The sequence below is a fragment of the Trachemys scripta genome, chromosome 2 (genome assembly GCF_013100865.1).
Source record: "Trachemys scripta elegans isolate TJP31775 chromosome 2, CAS_Tse_1.0, whole genome shotgun sequence".
In the NCBI taxonomy this organism is placed as follows: Eukaryota; Metazoa; Chordata; order Testudines; family Emydidae; genus Trachemys; species Trachemys scripta.
Genome location: NC_048299.1, coordinates 32,286,849 through 32,307,384, shown reverse-complemented (window position 1 = coordinate 32,307,384; position 20,536 = coordinate 32,286,849). Strand labels below are relative to the sequence as shown.

The 20,536-nt window shown below is 43.2% G+C and overlaps 1 protein-coding gene across 9 annotated transcripts in view; it reads right to left on the bottom strand.

The window, feature by feature from the left end:
- The window catches only part of ABI1 (abl interactor 1), a 119,121-nt gene that overhangs the window by 86,040 nt on the left and 12,545 nt on the right, over positions 1 to 20,536 (bottom strand). For all 9 annotated transcript variants that reach the window (XM_034760202.1, XM_034760198.1, XM_034760200.1 and 6 more), the window contains exon 2: positions 2,453 to 2,620. In XM_034760202.1, the coding sequence (XP_034616093.1) occupies positions 2,453 to 2,620 (168 nt within the window). The remainder of the gene's footprint in view (positions 1 to 2,452; positions 2,621 to 20,536) is intronic.

Genomic DNA, 20,536 nt, shown 5'->3' with positions numbered 1-20,536 from the left:
ATTTTAGCTTTTACACTATTAGTCTTATCAATGGACCAAGAAGAGATCAACAATTTCAGTTTAATCACAAATTTCCGAATACTGACTGGGAACTGCTTTTCTTATACACCAGTATTTTGCTCTAGATGACATGAGTGTCCAAAAGTTATGAAAGTGTGGTATTCTGTATATGGTGGTGAAAGAAAATGTTGAGATAGAATGTTAGTACATTTTTATTCCCCATTCAGTTCTTTTTGGAGGTAAGTGAGATTTGAGGGTCCAAAAATATATTTCCAAATCCTTCATATAACTAGAAACATATCTACAGCAATTTTACTTCTAGTAGTTAGCTGCCTGGATGACAATTAGGAGATTGTTTTTTAATTTGGCAATATTAAAAAAATACAAAATACATATTAAAAGCAAGCAAATGTTTTAGAACAACTTTATGAAAGGCTTTTTATTTTCAAGGTGTATTTACATATTCCATGAAGTGCCATCACCCCCGGCAGTGTACAGTTCAACTCCTTCGCAGCTGGAAGATTTTTAAATCAATCGCCACACCATTTTGTAAACTCAATACAACCAGAAGTTGATTGGAGGGTGGAGGAGGGAGATGGAAGAGGTGAAGTAGAAGAAATAAGTTCTGATCTCAAGTGCGTGGTCAGGAAGATACACAGCTAATATGGGATGTTTGGCCAACTAAGGGTTTCAAAATCCCCACAGACACAGAAGTATTGAGTAGTTTAAGAGACCCCTTCAAAATTCATTTTGCCAAAAACATTAAGTTTTTTTATTTGGTATATGGGAAAGGTCTGACTTGAACAAGACCTTGCTCTCTCACTCCATAGTTTTCTATTATTGGGTAAGCTATGCAGTGAATACATAAATTAGAGCTGGGTAAACTAGTCTGGGTAAAGAACTAACTCCCAAGAACCAGACCTTTTTGAAGGACTGGAAGTGTTTGATTAGACTATCAAATATAATATATGGAGATATAACTATCTCATAGAACTGGAAGGGACCTTGAAAGGTCATTGAGTCCAGCCCCCTGCCTTCACTAGCAGGACCAAGTACTGATTTTGCCCCAGATCCTTAAGTGGCCCCCTCAAGGATTGAACTCACAACCCTGGTTTAGCAGGCCAATGCTCAAATCACTGAGCTATCCCTCCCCAGCCTCCCTCCTGAACTTGGTCATCCCCAAAACCCAACTCTTTTGTCTTGACAATCCCAGCATAGTGCTGCTTTTTCCTATCATCCCTATGGCCTCACCTATCAAGCCCCCACTTACTCTTTAGATGCACATCACATGGACCCTTCACCTCTTGCAGGCTCAAGATGGGGGGGGGGGGGAGAATATTTGAATATTTCTAATATTGGATCAATTAATCATTTTCAGCTGACTGAACACCAGGTTCGCTAATCCTGCTGCTGAAGTAACCCAAAACTAGGAGCTCAGAGTACTCCCCCAACACCTTTCAAACACTCCTCACTTGCAGGAATACCCCACATTTAGAAATGCTCTTCCGTTTTTCCTCCTCGTGACCATATTTGCCAAATAGCCATTCCAACGGTGGCAACTGCAAATTGCTCCCACCAACTAGCAACAAGAAGTTGGATCCTCAGCAAGACATACAAAGGTGGCAGGGAGAGTGAAGAAAAGATGTGGGAAGAAATCGAGAGAAGCAGCTAGGCAAGAGGAGACTGAAATGGACAGTCCATAAATTAAATAAATGGGGTTGGTGGGTGCTTCATTTTGTGTGTTTCAATGTTGCAAAATGTTAAAAGGAGAAATCACCAAAAAATGTGCTATGTAATTTATGGAGAGTCCCAAAGTCAAGGTGAAGGCACAACCCAAATCCCATATTTGAGTTAACTGTATTTGATTACATGAATAAGTTAATGCTGGGATACGAATGAGACTCCTTCCAGCAGAGACTAATAGTATCATAGCAACAGGAACATGAGACAATATTGGCTTGCTAATAAATATTTTAGAGTTGTTTCTTTCGGTTTTGCTCTAGAATAGGAGACTCACCCTATTTCCCCATTTAAAACCTGAAGATTAGAAGCTTCAGTGACAGAAGTCTTCTCTTCAGAGTCCAGAGAACGAAAGCTAGCTTAATTATGTATTTTACTATTTTAGCAGATTTCATAAGCTAGAGTTGAAACACTGCTTTTTAAAACTTTAACTTCATTATTAACTCCACAGAAAAACTTTAAGGATTATTAAAAATAATAAAAAAACCTATAATTACCCAACTCTCAACCTTTAGAACCATTATTTACAGAGGCAGAACAAATAGAATCATTACTAAAGGAAAAATTACAAGACTCTCAGATAACATTACTTTTGCTAAGATGAAGACCCACCCAAGTGCAAGTTTCCTTAAACCCCAGGAAAGTTTTTAGATGCTGTTCCCCAAAGTAGTAGGTTTTTCGTGGTATTTCAATTCCTTATGTAAAAGGTTACCTGGGAGATATGGTTGATGGAGGACTCCATTCTCCGCAGCTGGGATGCTTGAATGTCCAGCAGTTGGAGTACATTGTTGGCCAGTGCATTGATCTGATAAGCAACACTAGCAAGAGACTGGGTTGTGTATGCTTTGGTCTCTTCTAATGCTTTCCTTTTATCGGGAGCCTGAAAAACAACAAACAAGATGTCATTTTTGTAAGGCCAGAAGAGAGGAGTACAAAACATTACTTTTAGAATTTCATTCACCCAAAAGGCCTGATTGAGTAACTGCTCTGACTGCACAAACAGATCTACATCAAGCAAGAACTTACATGAAGAGAAAAAAAAAAACCACTAAGACTCTAAAAACATATGATGGTTTTGTTTAAGTTAAAATGTTCTATGCTAAGAAATGATTCTCTAAGTTGAGACATGACTACTATCAATTCTCTGGAGCAGAGCTTTTGTAACCCGCCTATCTTTCGCTTCCAGAGAGAAGCTTCCAATTCCTCTGACAAGTGAAATCCAGCTTCTCTCTTCACAGTACCCAAGCCAATTAAAAAGCATTTTCCCACAGTTGGGTGTCCCCCAGTGCACAAATTCTTACTATGAAGCCAACTCTACAGCTGTGTTGGCTGCTTATTCCACAGTGGGGGAGGAGAGAACACAGAGTGTCAGGAGAACATGCATACATAAGGCTCCTGCATCCAAGAGCCTTTGTGAAATTATTCCTGTTCCAATGAGGATTTGATAAACCTTTCTTCAGCTGGGGAAGCAGACCCAAACTAAGGAAAGAGTCATACATATGTGGAGGGGGTAGAGGGTCTAAAACAGATGGGCAAACTATGCCCGCGGGCCACATACAGCACGTGAGACGTCGTGATCTGGCCCTTGAGTTCTCGCTGGGGAGCAGGGGCTGGGGCTTGCCTTGCTCTTGTGCTCCAGCCAGGAAATGGGATCGGGGGCTTGCCCCACTCCACATGGCTCCCAGAAGCAGCAGCATATCCCCCTTTCTGGCTCCTACATGAACTGCAGCCAATGGGAGCTGCAGGGGCAGTGCCTGTGGACAGGGCAGTGTGCAGAGCCACCTGGCTGTGCCTCCGCGTAGGAGCCGGGTGGGGAGGGACCATGCCACTGCTTGAAGTAAGCACCAACTGGAGCCTGCACCCCTAACCTCCTCCCACACCCAACCCCTTATCTCCCTCCTGCCCTCTGAACCCCTTGGTCTCAGCCCAGAGCATGCTCCTGCACCCCAAACTCCTCATTCCCAGCCCCACTCCAGAGCCTGCAACCTAGCCGGAGCCCTCACCTCCTCCCACATCCCAACCCCAATTTTGTGAGCATTCATGGTCCGCCATACAATCGCCATACCCAGATGTGGCCCTCGGGCCCAAAAAAAAAAGTTCGCCCACCCCTGGTCCAAAACAATAAAAGATTTCCCTCAGACTTCTCCCTGCAAGGAAACAAGAAGTGTCAAGTATCCCAGTGGCTACTGCAGTTACACTTTTGCTGCTTCTCCCTCCCCATGACCATCTTCACCGGTTACCTGTGGTAACTGCCTCCTCCACCACCACCCACCTTAACGCTCACTTCCCAAACTAAACATCGGGGCGTGAAGGGAGAAGAGAAGACAGACAACACAAGCACAATGATGCACTTACAGTGACATTTGCCTTTTCAAGTGTGTTGTATACAAGCAATATGGGAAGCAGAGCTGTGAATTTTTCCTACACCACACCTCAATAGGGTGAGGTTCAAAGCCAAACTGAGATTAGTCCCCTAATCCCCCTTCAGAGCAGCAATTCATGCCTACCTGGTCCCTCCCAAAAGGAGGAATTATTTTCTACTGACAAAGTGAAATGTGCAGGGAAGGAATGAAGTCTCATCAGAAGGATGACCTACTGCAAATGCAAGTTTCTTTGTATTTTATTGATTTATAGAGCACCGAATCACAACAGCTACACTCGCTTTTGGGGAAAGGTTTCTATTCTAAACCCTTCCTTTCAATTCTGGATTTCTTCTCTTCTCTCCTCCCGCCGGCCCCCCCTTTTTTTGTTTGTTTTTCTTTAAAGAAGTTGAAAATAAAGGAGAAAAGAAAAAGAGGACATTCCTTGCAATAGTAAGTTTAAATTAAGCATAGCAAAAATCAGGGAATCTGAGTTCAGTTTGTTCTCCACCTCAGCCCTGCATTTCCTGACTTCGGCTTGCTTAAGTATCATTCTTAAAATCTTGCATCATTAATATTCAGGAGTGATGACACTATTAAGGATGGTGTCAGAGAAGTCAACCCTTTTTTACATTAAATACTTATTTATATTAAAATTAATTTCTAGCAATAATTTAATAGAAAGCATTAGCAGTGACTGGGGGCATGCCATCCTCCATGAAAGGGATGTGGTGGGGAATTAAAGAAAGACTCTGAAGTAGAGGACACTGCAACAAGCAGCAAAAAGAATAAAGTCTAATCTAATCAAAACGGCTAATAGTAGGGGGTAGACCACCATCATCGTCCATAGCATGTTTTGACAGAAGCCAAGAAATTTTCAAAATTCCACCAAGAGTCTTAACTAAAACAAACAATGCTATTGGTCAGCCATCAGGGATACTGAATGTTTTCTATGTTTGAACCAGAGTTGCTATCACTGATTCAACTCCACTGGTGATAGCAAGATTGGCAATATAGACAGGTTACCATTATTTTAAACCACTGTGCTATCTATACATGCTGTCAGCAGGATTAAACACAGTAGTTAAAAAGCCAACAGGTTCCTAACACTGCCGCCAATGGTGGAGTGGCAGCCACAGTGATAAATTTCAAGCGACAGGTTTAATGTAGTAGAAACAGCCAGGATGAATCCAGTCAGCATAACTCGCACCTCAACGATTCCAAGTATGGCCTCCTCTGGCAGTCCTTACCGAAACATGACACTTATTGAGGAGTTGTGCGTGACTATGGACTGGAGAATCAGGCAATAAGAACATGATACAAAGACAACACTTGCAGTAACTAGATGAGAGATTGAGTGCTGTCAAATGGTGGGGGGGAGGGAGGAGAAAACGAAAACCTTTTATTTCTCTGGCAATTTCAGCAAGCAACTGGAGTCATTTGACAAAATGTCTGATCCCCACCTTTCAGTTATTTGACTCAGACATTTTAGTCATTTGAACAAAAAAAATTGTTCAACATCATGATTATATAAACAGCATTTCTGAGGAAAATATATACCACCAAGGGTCAGTTACCCCAACAGAATTTGGTTAGTACAATTCTCAAAAGCGTCACTCGTAAAACAGGGAAATTTCTCTTTGCTCTTTCTGTAATTGTTTGGGTTAAAGCTAACGTGACATTTAGGCTTGTGCATTACACAACTGGGAGCTAGTGGTATAAGTCTCCTAATACAGATTCAAAAAATATAGATATGCCTGCCATCTTTTTTAGGGTTTTTGGGGCAAGGAGGATCAGATTTGTTTTCCATTACAAACGATTTATTATAATGGAGTTAAACAACATAGCTTTTTTGTAGCTTTGTCATGGCACCAAGACTGATAGTACTTGGTATTTATAGCATTTTTCAGAGGATTTCCACCTATATTCATGCCTTGTAACTCCCCTATGTGGTAGGAAGTATTCTACCAATTGTACAGGGGGTGACATGGATGCACAGGCCAACTTGTCCAAGTTCACACACTGAAATCAGAGCAGAAACAGAGCTCTGGTCTTCTAGAACCATTACTCTATTCGTCCTCTCCTTGAGCAGATGCTCTAATACCAGGCAGTGGTGTTTTCAATGTCAAAAGTCTCTCACTTCCCTTTAAAAAGAGTGCAATACATGTGCATTTTCCCCCACACAACAGAACAGTTTTTGAAATAAGAGCCAGATCCTGGTTCCATTAAGTTTTACAGGAAAATTCCCCACTGATTTCAATAGAATCAAGATTTGAGCCAATGGCCTCCTGTAAACCATTAGATAGGAACAATTGCTCAGATGATTTTTCAACCCCTTGAACCAGGTTCAGGCAGATTTGGCGAACATACCAAAGATATTTATAGCTTCAGTAGGGGTTCACTGCAAGTCATCAAGAATGATTTTTAAGACATATTATGAAGGTATTACTACTAAATATCGAGAAAACAGGTGAGAAGAAGGGTGTCACTTCTTTGTGGTCTATATTAAATTTCAAACAGACCAATGCTTCTCCAGTTGTACTAGAGCTGATGGGAGGGGGGGAAGGAGGGGGAAGAGGAGGAGAACTGAAAAGTTGAAGCTTTTCATTGAATTGTCTAATTCCAGAAATAAACAAAACAAACCACATACCTCCAACACAAAAACCAACCCCCACTAACATTTTCAGTAAAAGTTCCCCAAAAAAGCATCCCATTTTAAAAATGGGCTTTGACCTGTACATCTGCTGTAACCTTAGCAGCTGCCTGACTAAAGTGAAATGCCAACTTGGCTTTTTGCTTCTGCAGAAATTGGGTATGAAGCTTCAAGAGGTTGTGAAAAAAACATATTTAAGCCAGTGCACAGCTTAGATTTCCTACCACTTCATGGACTGGTTTTTGGCAAGACTGCAAAGTTCCCTGAATCACTTTCAGATTTGCAGTGATCTTACTACATTATGATGATTTCACAATGAACTCCACCTAAATTACTGCCAGAGTAGGAGATGGAGCATATTCAGTGATTCCTTATTATCTGGCTGAGTTGGGGAATCTGTCCATTATTCACTCTCCTTTATGCACACACAGCTGAGAGAACAAACGATTCTTCTATGGATTACCATCTATATACAGACATCTTTCCATAGGAATGTTTCTGCAGTATTCTAACCGTCTCCTCTCCCAACTTTCGCCATTTCATCTGATTCTCACCATCTTCCTAGCTACTCCAGCTCACAACCTTGAGACAATTTTAGGCATGCATCCTTTACACAGCCAACCTTTCTCCCAATCCTGCCAGGTGACCCTCTACAGCATCTCAGAAATGCATTCATTCACTTTTACTGCAAAAATACTAGTGCATGCTGTGACTAGTTGGACACCCCTTCTGGGATGCCACTTGATGTATTGGGATTTCACTGAGCCTCTCCTGTTCAACCAGCCTGGGTTCCCTCTCCCTGCTTTGCTGAGCTAGGCTCTCTGGCTTCTTGCAGCACGTACACGCATACACACCTGCTGCAGCCACAGACTGAAGTCAGCTCTGTGTGAGGACTCCCTCAGTACTCAGGTGCACACCCCTTTTGGAAGATAAACCCAAAATAATACTATCTTGCACTGTGTAGATTTTCTATACAGTGCAAGCTCATAAAAATCCACCCTCTTCCTCAATGTGAAGAGAGATGTGCACGACTTCCATGCCCCCCATAGAAATTACATAAACTGGGCTTAAAATCTGCCTTTTATTAATAAAATTTGTTTAAGTGGTTCAAGGGACAGCAGACAAAAAGCAGATTACTAAGCAAATGAAACCAAGAACGCAAACTAAGCTTGACACACTAGGTAAGTAGGATACAAATTAGCAAATTCTCACCCTGAGGGATAAACAGGCTGGCAGATTCTTAAGGCACAAGTTGCCTTGGCTTTCCCAGATTTTCATATACAGGCTAAAGATCTTAGCCTGGGACCATCACTTCTCTCAGTTCAGTCTTCGTTCCTCAGGTGTTTTGGGGTGTGTTGTTGTGGGAAGAGTCAAGCGACCTCATGTCATTGTCCCTCTTTTATATCTTCCCCCCCACTTGCTATGACCTGGGTCAAACAGTTCCCATCATATAAAGCTATCTGAGAGGTGTCTATTGCACCCAGTTCCTGCTTGTGTGCATTTCTTCAATAAGCCACTAACATTGTTTGGTCTCATCCTACGTAGCATATTTAAAATACAGAGACATGGTCAATAATCACAGCTTCAGATACAAAAATAATACATGCATAAAAATTGGATAAACACATTCAGTAAATTATAAACTTTCCAATGATATCTTAAGATCTATCTTGCATAAAGTACATCTCCATTATGTCACATCCATATCATAGCCATATTTCCATGAAGAATATGGGGTGTAACGTCACACATGCCTTCACTATCTTCAAGACCCAGTCTCTCACTTCTCCGCATTTCAGTTCATTCAAAATGCTCCCAGCTTCCTTATGAACAAAACTTAGAGGCTGCTGCCACATCATCTCTCAACCATAAATAAGGAATGACTAAATAGAGGCACTACTTGCAGCAAGAGGAAGCACTCCCCCAAGAACAGTTGATTTAATTTGGCTGAAGTCAGCAGCTCAGCAGGATTCAATAAGTGTGGCAGCATTGGAAACGAATAGTTGGCTCATATCAGATAGTTTAAAGACAGTGGGGATTTTGCTTCCCCATCCAGCAATGTGTACTCTTTTGTATTTTTCATCTTTATCCATTGGAGTGTATGCAACCTCAATTAAAGAAGGGGGGGGAGAAAAAGAACAGGACAAATGCTTATGGCAAGGTTACATCAGTTGACCAAATCACTAAGTTATACAGAGACATTAATCATTCAGTGCCCAGTAACTTGTCAGTTTAGTGTTCTAGTCAAGAGCCTAAACCCTCTTTACACTCTGATTTATAGGAATGCTGTAGGATGTATGAGTTTTATATGGTTTTGCTGTAAAGTTAATACAATGTGCCAAATTTGTATTTGCTGAAAGAAAATGCAAGGGTATTTTTTTTAGCTTTGTGGACAGCTTTATAAAACTACCTGCTTTGCATCAACCAGTTAAAGGCAAATTAGATTAAGTCACATGTAAACTGACTAAAGTAATCAGTCTTCATCACACAGTACTACTTAGCTGCAACCTCTAGTCTAACAGGAACAAAGAATGGTCAATATACCAGATTTTATGTAATTTCACTCACTTTTATTCACTTCCCTCTATCACTTAGCCTTTTTGGAAAGTTACAGAATACAATTTATACTTCCTAATAAATGAGATGATCAGATCAATGCTTCAGAGTCTTCCGCCCCTTTTCTGACTCATCTGTTCACTCTAGATTATGGGCCAAAATTCTGGTCCCACTGAAGTCACAAGGGATTTTGCCAGCGAATTCAAGAGGGCTGAGATTTGGGTCTAAGCTTTGACAGCAAAGGCCTCCTTCAGGAAAGCCAGTTTAGTATGGCATAAGTTGGTGGCCTGACAGGACCAAAAAGCAAGTCCCAACCTAGCTCCAATAGGTCGGTCATAGCTAGACTTTGACAGCCTCACCTGCCTTCTCTGGGTCATAGATCCTCGTCCCACACACAAATAGCAGCAATGATATGATACAAGGACTAGAGAGAGAAAGAGAAAGCAGGAGGAAGAGAAGGGAACACTGAACTGGTGCTAGCACCTGTTAATATGGTAGCTGGTGTTAACTAAGATATTTTGAAAGACTCACTAAAAATTAAACCGGGGGGGGGGGGGGGGGGGGGGAGAAGAGAGGCTCACTTGTAGTTTACATTCCCATTTCTATTGGAATGGGATACACTTGCAATGTCAGTAGAATGGGAAAGGAGGTATATCTGGGCAATTGGCTTGGCGACTCCTACCCATCAATACTGAACCCTGACATCTACAAGGTGGCAATCCCACATGGCACAGAAAACAAATGGCTTCCCCACCCAGGAAATGAAAACACTGGCTCATTATGCAGCCCCCAATAGCACTGAATTTTTTATGATATAGCTCTCTCACATGTCTCCATGATGAGCTTGAAAGTCTCAATCAAATTGCTTCTTCATCTCCCAGATCAGACTTTTAAGAACTTGGAAGGCTGAACTACAATTTTAAGAATTTATTCTTTGATTCTGATGATTGTTGGCAACAGGCCTTGGCATTTCTGAGCTCTCCTCAGCTTAGTCTAAGCATTCTGAGTCTGAGCTGTAGTAATGTGTCTCGGAGGTTTAGTTATCCCACTCACGCTAGATAATGTTTACCTACTATGAGCCGAAAGTCTAATTTGCACTGAGTATTAAGAATGATAAATCCAGAGGTCCTTTTAAATAAGTACTGAGATGCTACCTATTGAATTAGATATGTTGCCAGTGGATATCAGCTTGTTTTTATTCATAAAGCTCTTTAAAACACTTTGCATACAGGTTGCTCTGTGGGTGATCATGTTCTGCTGTTGCTGCCAGTACGTTATTTTAGTATCACTTCAATCCACAAAAAAATGGAAAAAAGGGGGAAGAAAGCCAGGTCAGCCATTGCAAGGGTAGTAGTCACAAGTCTATGCACCAAAGGAAACTTCCAGCAGCTATTTAACTGGAAGCTGCTCAAAGGGATTTGAACAGCAGAATAAAAAAGTGCTTCCCAGACAGAATAGAGTATTCCTCCCCTTCATATTGCATCCTTTAAGTCCGTATACAAGCAGAGTAAGGGGCAAAACAATTATCCACAGAACTGGATAAGACTAATTTTCATTTACAAATAGGGATTGTTTACAATTGTAGTGATATTATACAGAGGAGGTGGGAACAAGGAGACAGGAGAAACCAATGTTAGACTTCTCCTGGAAAGTATTTACTAATGTGCTCATATAGGAATTACATTTGAGAAATTCTGCTGGTTTCCACATGCACTGCATCTCAGACCTGGGCCAAAATATGGTTGGTTTTTTTTTGTGGTTGTTGTGGTTTTAAAAAGACCTCCCGGTCAGATTCTTAAACCCACATTCAGGCACCTAAGTACAAAACCTAATCCATCAATAGTCCTGGGCATACAGCTGCGCTCAAGTGCTCAGCGCTTTTGAATAATCAGGAGACACATTTAGGTACCTAAAAATGGCTTTAGGAACCCAACCTTACGCATCCACTTTCTCCTTTTTTGTATAAAATGCTATTATACTAAAATGTCCCATCAAGCATAATGTAGACAAGACTCCAGACGGCCACCAGTATCATATAGCCATTATTTAGCTAGACCTCCTTTAAAACAAGGTTAGGTCACATGGTAGTGAAATTCTGATGACTGCCTGGTGCAGCCTATACTAGCTCTTCCCCCATTACTACCATCAGTGCATCTGAGTCAGAGATAGAAATGGTTGGAAGTCTGTTGTGTTTGGGGGGGGGGGGGGGGGGGGGAGAGGAAAGATCCTAGCGTAGGCACAGCAAACCAGCTTCTCTATACTAAAAAGATAACACTTGCGTTCCAAAGCACATAAATTTCAAGTCACAATTAAAGAAATCTGTCTAACTAGAAAGACTTAACATAAACTTGTACAAATTCAGCAGTGTCAGAGTTCCGCAATAGAATAATAAAATACTTGAACTTTTCTACTATAAATAAAGTGATCTCTCCTCTGAGGACAACTTGTCATTTTGCTGTACTTTCTGCCCATCCCAAGGGGTAAGCGAGAGAACAGGGATTTTGAAAGCTGCAGACACTAATTGACTAATTGTTAAGTAAGCTATTAATATACCATAAGTATGTTAACTACACTTGTGTAATATCTGTTTCTTATCCAATGTCCCCTCTCCAGGGGATTAATATCCTGCCCTTGCATGGGAGGCAGGGAAAAGGGGGAAGAGAATGGACTTTATCTAATACAGTGGTCACCAACTGGTTGATCACCATGGACTGGTCAATCCTAGAGGATCTCCCAGTCGATCGCAATCTGTGGCGGTGTAGTGTGGCTGCTGCTAAGGCAGACTCCCTGCCTACCTCAGCCCCACGCTGCTCCCAGAAGCAGCCAGCACATTCCCACAGCTGGTGGTCTCTCTCCCTGCACTGCTCCTAACTGCAAGCACGGCCGCCCCTGCAGCTCCGCATTGGCCCCTTCCGGGAGCGATGGGGGTCCAGGGTAGGCAGGGACTCTGCCTTAGCTTACTATGCCCACCAGGAGCCGCTGGAGGTAAGTGCTGCCCAGCGGGATACCACACCCCAACCCCCATCCCTGACACCCCCCCCTCCCAGAGCCAGCACCCCAAACCCCCTCCTGCAAGCCAACCCTGACCTCCTCCCAGAGCCTGCACCCCAAATCCTGACCCCCATCCCAGAACCAGCACCCCAAACCCCCTCCTGCACCCAGGGGGAGGGAGACGGACTCCTTTGTGACCCCAAATAAGGCAGTTGGGTCTTGTCTATATGCCCAGAGTCTACCACCCAGATACCTGGGAAAGAATTCTCTGTAATAACTCAGAGCCCTCCCCATCTAGTGTCCCATCACTGGCTGTTAGGAGATGCTTGTGCGAGCAGTCGCAGATCGGCTACATGTCATTATAGGCAGTATTATACCATCACTCCTCTGATGGTTAGAAATCTTCACCTAATTTCAAGCCTAAACTTGTTGATGGCCAGTTTATATCCATTTGTTCTTGTGTCCTCATTGGTGCTTAACTCCTCTCCCTCCCTAGTGTTTATCCCTCTGATGTATTTATAGAGAGCAATCGTATCTCCCCTCAACCTTCTTTTGGTTAGGCTACAGAAGCCAAGTTCTTTGAGTCTCCCCCCACAAGGTAGGTTTTCCATTCCTCTGATCATCCTAGTAACCTCTCTATACCTGTTACACTTTGAATTCACCTTTCTTAAACACAGGAGACCAGAATTGCACACAGTATTCCAAGATGAGGTTTCTCCAGTGCTTTGTATAATGGTACTAACACTTCACTATCTCTACCGGAAATACTTTGCCTGATGCATCCTAGGACTACATTAGCCTTTTTCATGACTGCACCACATGGCTGATCACAGGATGACAGCCATCAAACACACCCAGGTCTTTCCCCTCCTCTCACTTCCAACTGATACTTCCCCAGCTTATAGCAAACATTCTTGTTCTTAGCCCATCTTTGCACTATTAAATTTCATCTCGTTTCTATTACTCCAGTTTAGAAAGACCTCCAGATCTTCTTGTACAGCAACTCCTCACTTAACGTTGCAGTTATGTTCCTGAAAAATGTGACTAAGTGAAACGATGTTAAGCAAATCAAATTTCCCCATGAGAATCAATGTAAATGGGGGAAGAGTTAGGTTCCAGGGAAATTTTTTCACTAGACAAAAAGCTATATTATATAGATATACACACAGTATACGTTTTAAACAATTTAATACTGTTCACAGCTATGATGATTGTGAAGCTTGGTTGAGGTGGTGAAGTTAGCTGGTGGAAGAGGGAGGGATATTTCCCAGGGAATGCCTTGCTGCTAAATGATGAACTAGCACTTGGCTGAGCCCTCAAGCGTTAACACATTGTTGTTAATGTAGCCTCTCACACAAGGGAGGGGAGACGACATAGCAGACAGACACCCAGGTTGTGTGTGGGGGAGAGAGATGCACACTGCCCCTTTAAGTAAGCTGACCCACTCTTAAGTGCATTGTCTTTATAAGTGGCTCAGGAAGTTGAGAGCAGCTGCTGCCCCAAGCTCTCTATGTCTCGGTCTGTGTCCCCTCCCTGCTCTATATGGAGAAGGGGTAAGTGGGGTGCAGGAGCAGGGGGAGGACACCCTGACATTAGCCCCTCCTCCTCACACAGCGAGCAGGTGTCTCTGGGAGCAGCTCCAAGGCAGAGGGCAGGAGCAGCACATGGCGGTGGGGGGAGGGACAGATGAACTGCCAACAATTGATAGCCGGCTGGGTGGCTGCAGCACAGGGAATTTAGGGGAACAGGGAGCTGCTGGTCCACCCTGGTTCCAAGCCCTCACCAGCTAGCTCCAACAGGCTGCTCTTCCTGCAAGCAGTGGACAAAGCAGGCGGCTGCCAAACAATGTTAGAAGGGAGCATTGCACAACTTTAAACGAGTATGTTCCCTAATTGATCAACAACGTAACAAAACAAAGTTAACTGGGACGACTAAGTGAGGAGTTACTGTATGATATTCTGGTCCTCCTCTATACTGGCAATACTTCCCAACTTCATGTTGTCCGCAAATTTTGTTAGCACACTCCCACTTTTTGTCCCAAGGTCAGTAATAAAGATAAATAAAATTGGTCTCCAAGACTGATCCCTGAGGAACTCAACCAATAACCTCCCTCCAGCCTGACAATTCACCTTACAATGAGCCATTCTGAAGTCTCCCCCTTTAACCAGTTCCTTTTCCACTTTTCAATTCTCATATTAATCCCCATCTTCTCTAATTTAACTAATAGTTTCCCACATGGAACAGCATCAAATGCCTTACTGAAATCTAGGTAGATAAATCTACTAATTTGTCTTTAAAAAAAAAAGAAAGAAATCAGTTATCTTCTCAAAGAAGGAGATCAGGTTGGTCTGGCACAATCTACCTTTTGTAAAACCATGTTGTATTTTAATCTCAATTACTGTTTAGTGCTATGTCCTTAACTACTTTTAAAATTTGTTCAAAGGTCTTGTATACAATTAGTTTAATCTCAAAAGGCCTGTAGTTTCCCCAATCACACCCTCCACTTTCTTAAAAATAGGAACTATATTAACAATTCTCCAGTCATAGGGTAAGACCCCTTAGTAAGGATTTTTAACAAAACTGTAAGCTATCTGGCTTGCAATTTCATGTGCCAGTTCCTTTAATATTCTTGGATGGAGATTAATTATCCAGGCCCCCTGATTTAGTCCCACTGAGCTGCTTGAGTTTGACTTCCACCTCAGATGTGGTAATTTCTATCTCCATATCCTCACTCCCATTATTCCTCTGCCACCAACCCAAAGCTTTTCCTTAGCCTCATTAAAAACTGAGGCAAAGTATTGGTTTCGGTGTTGGGCCATGCCTAGATTATCTTTAATCTCCATCCCATCCTCAGTGCTTAGCGGTCCCACTACTTCTTTCCTTGTTTTCTTATTTATATGGCTATAGAACCTTTTACTATTGGTTTGCCTTTGCAAGGTCCAACCCTGTTTGGCTTTTGGCCGTTCTCACTTTATCCCTACACTTTCTGACTTTCAAGAGGTAGCGTTCCTTGATGATCCATCCCATCTTCCCATTCCTTGTAGGCGTTTTTTTCTTAATCACCTGTTTTGGTTTGCAAACCTTCCTTAGAAATTTATTCCCCTTGCTTGGGATAAAAGCTTCAGATAGTTTCTGCAACTTTGACTTAAAGTAATTCCAAGCTTCCTCCACATTCAGATCCTTGAGTTCTTCAATCCAGTCCACTTCCTTAGCTAATTCCCTTATTTTATTTTATTTATTTTTTTTTTTTAAAGTTAGCCCTTTTGAAATCAAGGATTCTAGTTGCAGACCTATTTTTGTTTACCTTTCCATTTAGGGAAATCTGAATTAGCTCATAATCTCTCAAACCAAGGTTGTCCTCTACAACCAGTTCTTCTAGGAGGTCCTAACTACTCACCAATACCAAATCTAAAATGGCATCACCTCTTGTTGGTTCAGAATACAGTGTTTACATCTATATATACAAATAGTTCTGCCATGGATCTTAATGGGATTGCAATGGAGAGCAAAATTTGGCATAACAATGTTCAGGAAACCATCTTACTCTTCTTTAAATAATTCAATAGATATTTTGATCTCTACTGTAAGTCACCTTTTTAAAGAAGTGGTTCCATTGTAATCCAGGCTGTTTGAATTACAACAGCAACCTGATCCACCCAATGGGAGAGTGATCTACAAAGTGACACTGACCGATTGCTTTCTCACTGTCTCAATGCCAGCTACTCTGTTAATGGCATCTTCTGCCCAATACAGAAAATGGTGGTCCTGTTGGCTCTGGAATAAATTGCTCCCCATATTAATATTTTTATATTATATAGATAGTATGTAGCACAATTTCTAGTTGTACCTTCCTGCCAACTGCAGTCAAATGAGGACACGTCAAAGAAACAGTAAATACACACTGGCACAATAAAATTCTTGATATTTTGGTTACTGGGATCTGTGTATAGAATGAAGTGAGAAAATATATCATGCAATAGTAACTGGAAAAGTATGATTATTCTACCAATAAACATGTGTACTCTCTCAACTCAGAGCAATGACTGTTTTGATTTCTGCCACTCATCATCACATTGCCCATATGCCCAGGGCAGCCTCCCTTTTCCATTGTGCTAAGTGTATTACTTCCCCTTCAATTCCTACCTCAAATCTCACCACTGATGTCAATTCTAATCAACATTATTACTATTCATTCCTGCCTTATTCTCATAAAAGGGGGAAGGACACTAAGTTGCAAACACAAAAACTGAACAGGCCCATAATCTTTGTTTGCTGTAGCCCTCTTCTCTCCCTCCACTTTCTCTTATGATCACAAAATTTAGCAAATGTAGTTTAGAGCAGAGATTCCCAAACCTTTCAAGCTGTGCCTCCCTCTGGAGATTGTCCCACATGCACCCCTCCTATGTACCCCCAACACAGGAGACAAGAGGGGGATAGCCCAGCCAGCTAAACTGACAATTTTGGGGAGAGAAGGAGGTAGGGTGTGGAGGGTGCCTGGGAGGATGCAAGAAGGGATGGATGCTGGGTGACTGAGAAGCAGGGGGATTGTATGAGAGGCAGGTTCTGGGTGGGGAAACTGGGTGTCCTCAGTTCACTATCATCCCCTCCCATGTGCACACTCAAGTCGGGAGCGGGTACCAGGTGCCCAGCCGCCTCCACCTCTTACTTGCTGCTGAGCCCAGTGAAATCATTTGCACTGATGGGGAGGTTCCACTTGCTCCACCATGTTGTTGCTTTCTGACAGCATGAGGATACAGCTATACTGACCCCTCCCACCATATCTGGCACCCCTTCAGTGCACCGGTGCCTCAAAGCTGCCCATCTGACCCAGACTTGAGTGAAGCCCCCTTCCCAAGCCCAGGCAAAATTTCCAGTCAAGTGATGGCAGCGGCCTCCTAGCAGTGGTCACCAGGCTGGGCCCATGGCAGTCTGCAGAACCCAATTGACTCTGAAATGCCTCTGCTCCACACTGTCTGCCTTCCCTGGTAGCCTGGTCACAACCACTAAGGGATCCTCTGGTTTACTGATTGCCATGGGCAGGAGGGAGGGGAGAGGTGTGCCACGTACTCACTCCTCCCCCCTCCCTGCGGCAATCAGCTGGCTTGCAACATTCAGGGGGCAAGAGGAAGGAGCCTCCTCCCTCTCCCCCCTGCCTGTGACAATCAGCTGGTTTGTGGCATTCAGGAGGCAGGGAGAGCCTGTGCGCCAAGTCCTCATTCCTCCCCCTCCCTCCTGAAAATGCCACAAGCCAGCTGATTGCCACAGGCAGGAAGAGGAGGGGGAAGGCGCTAATCCATGGGGGGTCTGCCGGCAGGCAGAAGGCACTGTGGGGGGCATAGGGGAGCTGATAGGGGGCTGCCAGCTGTGGACAAAGCAGGCAGCCAAACAACAACGTTATAACCAAGCATTGCACAACTTTAAATGGAGCATGTTCTGTAATCGAGCAGGGATGTAAGATTGAAACAACGTTAAGCAAGAGGACATTGAGTGGGGAGTTACTGTAGCTTTCATTAGAGCTTGACTTAGGCTGTCATACTGCTACCTCACATGGTTATAAAAGTGCTATCCCATCCACACCAACAAAAAGTGTTAGAACACAAGCGTCGCTAACCATGGCAGACACCTGTAACGCCCTGTCTATACTTGAAGCAGGACTATGTTTCTGCAACCAGTCCAATACCAGTCAGCTCTGTGTTCTTGGGGAACCAGGGCGTAGTATCCAGCCTGTCTGACTCATGAAGGACACCCGCCCCTGCAGTCTCTGCTTGAACCAAAACCAATCAGAGGAAAGACTTACAGGACACAATGAAAAGGCGGTGGGAGACACAACTAAACCTCTCCTGACAAGGGTGATAGTATTAAGGCAACTCCCCTAGCCTCATCTGCTAGAAAGATAGGACAGGGAGGCATCTCCATTAGCATACAGAATGGAGAACAGATTCCAAGGCAAGGACCACACTGAATTCTGGGACCAGAAAAGCAGGGAAGCATTGCATGATGGGGGTCTCTGCCCCAGATGTTAATGAACTTATGCCTGCACACACCCAGCTCAGCAGTTATCAGACCAATTCTAGTGATGAATCCTCAATTGATTACCAAAATACTAAAGCAGCTTAATTGCATTGTGAGCTCCCTAGAAGGACCACCACCCATAGCTAGGAGTGATCAGCTCCTATTGTCTAGCCTAAAGAAAACCCTTGAGTCATCAGTTTACCCATAAACAAATCTAGTGTTCTCCCTTGAACCATTGTTGTTTCCATACAAAAATAACCCTACCCATGCTCAAGTAAGTGTTCTGATGCATGGATCCAAACTCTGCATCAGTTCCACTGGGACTCCCTCTTCTCCTGACTGATTATGCGGAGGGCTCTGCCTGTCTCCAGCACTTAGGACCCCGAGCTACCAACAGCACCTGGGAACCCCAAACAGTTCAAGCTTCATGAAGTGGTGAGACCCCAGCTTATTCTCTGTTTTCTTTTCTACCTCAGGCTTTTGGCTTCCCTATTTACTCTGCAGCAACACTCCTCTTATCTAAGCTAAAGATCCCTGTAGCACCCAAAAATACTGGGGGGTTTGCTCATCAAGTGGGTTACTACCAGTACAACTGTAATGTGAAAGTGGGGATAGGGACGTGCTGAACCTGTGACATACAAGGGTGGCAGCTTGGAAGTGCTGCTTGACCCAGCCTGCTCAAGCTTACTCTATTCCAGGGCGGTACCTGTGGCATATAAGGGGTCAGCTAGAGAGTGCTGATTGACCCAGCCCACTCAGACTTGCTCTGTTAATATACGTGTGTTCATCTGGTTCTAGGGCTGGAGGAACCCAGCCCTAGGGAAATAGGTCCTGCAGGATCGCTCCAGTGGGAGGGGACTTGCAGAAGGGAGAAGTAGAGCTCCCTATGACAGCACAGGTGACAAGCAGTACATTGATAGAATTACAGAACCCTGCCCCCTCCCCAGAAGAGTAACCCTAATAAATGAGCGTACCCCAAAGTAATGGGCAAATCTGGTAACAAGTCTGACACTTGTCTGGTTACAAACATGGATGAGTTGTGTTCAGACAAACAGCTTCCCCTCTCCCCCGCCCCTCCCAGGACTACAGGTCAGCCACCCATCGGAACTATGCTGCTAGCTTAATATCTCTACAATCTGAGCAATGGCAATGTAGCGCCTCATTAGGCTATAGCATGCTCAAAGATCATGCACACAGAGCAGCACACTCTGGCCATTCCTACCTCTCAAGAGATCTGGGAGTTCCTACCTACAAAGCAATAGAGGTGGAGGAAGAGCGCCAAACAAGTTACTGGAAAACAATGACAGGCCAGCCTAGGCTGCTGGCAAGGGTAGCTACCACAGATAGCGAATATTATCTTGATGTGAATGGATGCAAGCCAGGCTGGTACTAAACAATTAAATTAACCCATTACAAACTCTGTTAACCCTGCTTACAAAGCTGTGTTTGTAGACTGGGAATAAATAGCTATATTGGTAGCAAAATAAATTATATGGAAAATGTTATCAAACCAAATCATAGGCTGGCACATTCTAAACAAACACTGAGTGGTATTAACATACAAATTAAGTACTATATAAAAGAGAAAAAAGACATTCCTATAAAACAAGTTCTTAACACTAAAAACATACACAAAACAAAGCTGACAGGCAAGGATTTCAATACTCCCTCTCCTAACCACCTTTTATAAGTAAATCTTTGCTTTCCAGTTTTATATCTTGTCATTTCTGAAAGTGACTAGCAAAATTAGATTTCTATGGTAGAGAACTGTATAAATTAGACCTCCTATTCACAGGAAGCATTTTCTAGTTGTCATTTTTCTTCTAAATTTTTTTTATGGTTAATTTCCATTAAAAACCATTAATATCTTCTGCTCATTCTCCTCTCCCTCCCCCCCACCTTCCTGTTTTCAAAACCACTCATGACTACCTCATGCTGACCCACTCCTACACATCACAAGGGAATTCTGTTTAAAAAAAAAAAAAAAAGACTGCCAGGTGTCACTAACACCTGCAGTACACACACACACACACACACACACACACACTTTATACTAAAAGCTTTTCCTTTGTCTGACAGTCTCTGGGGGTGTCTCTTTACTGCAGCTGGGAGAGAGACTCCCAGCCAGGACAGAGACTTGTGAGAGCCTGGCTCGCACTAGCTCACGAATCATCTGTGGTGAAAACTCAGGCTCTCAAGCCCACCTGACCCACCCCACCTGGCT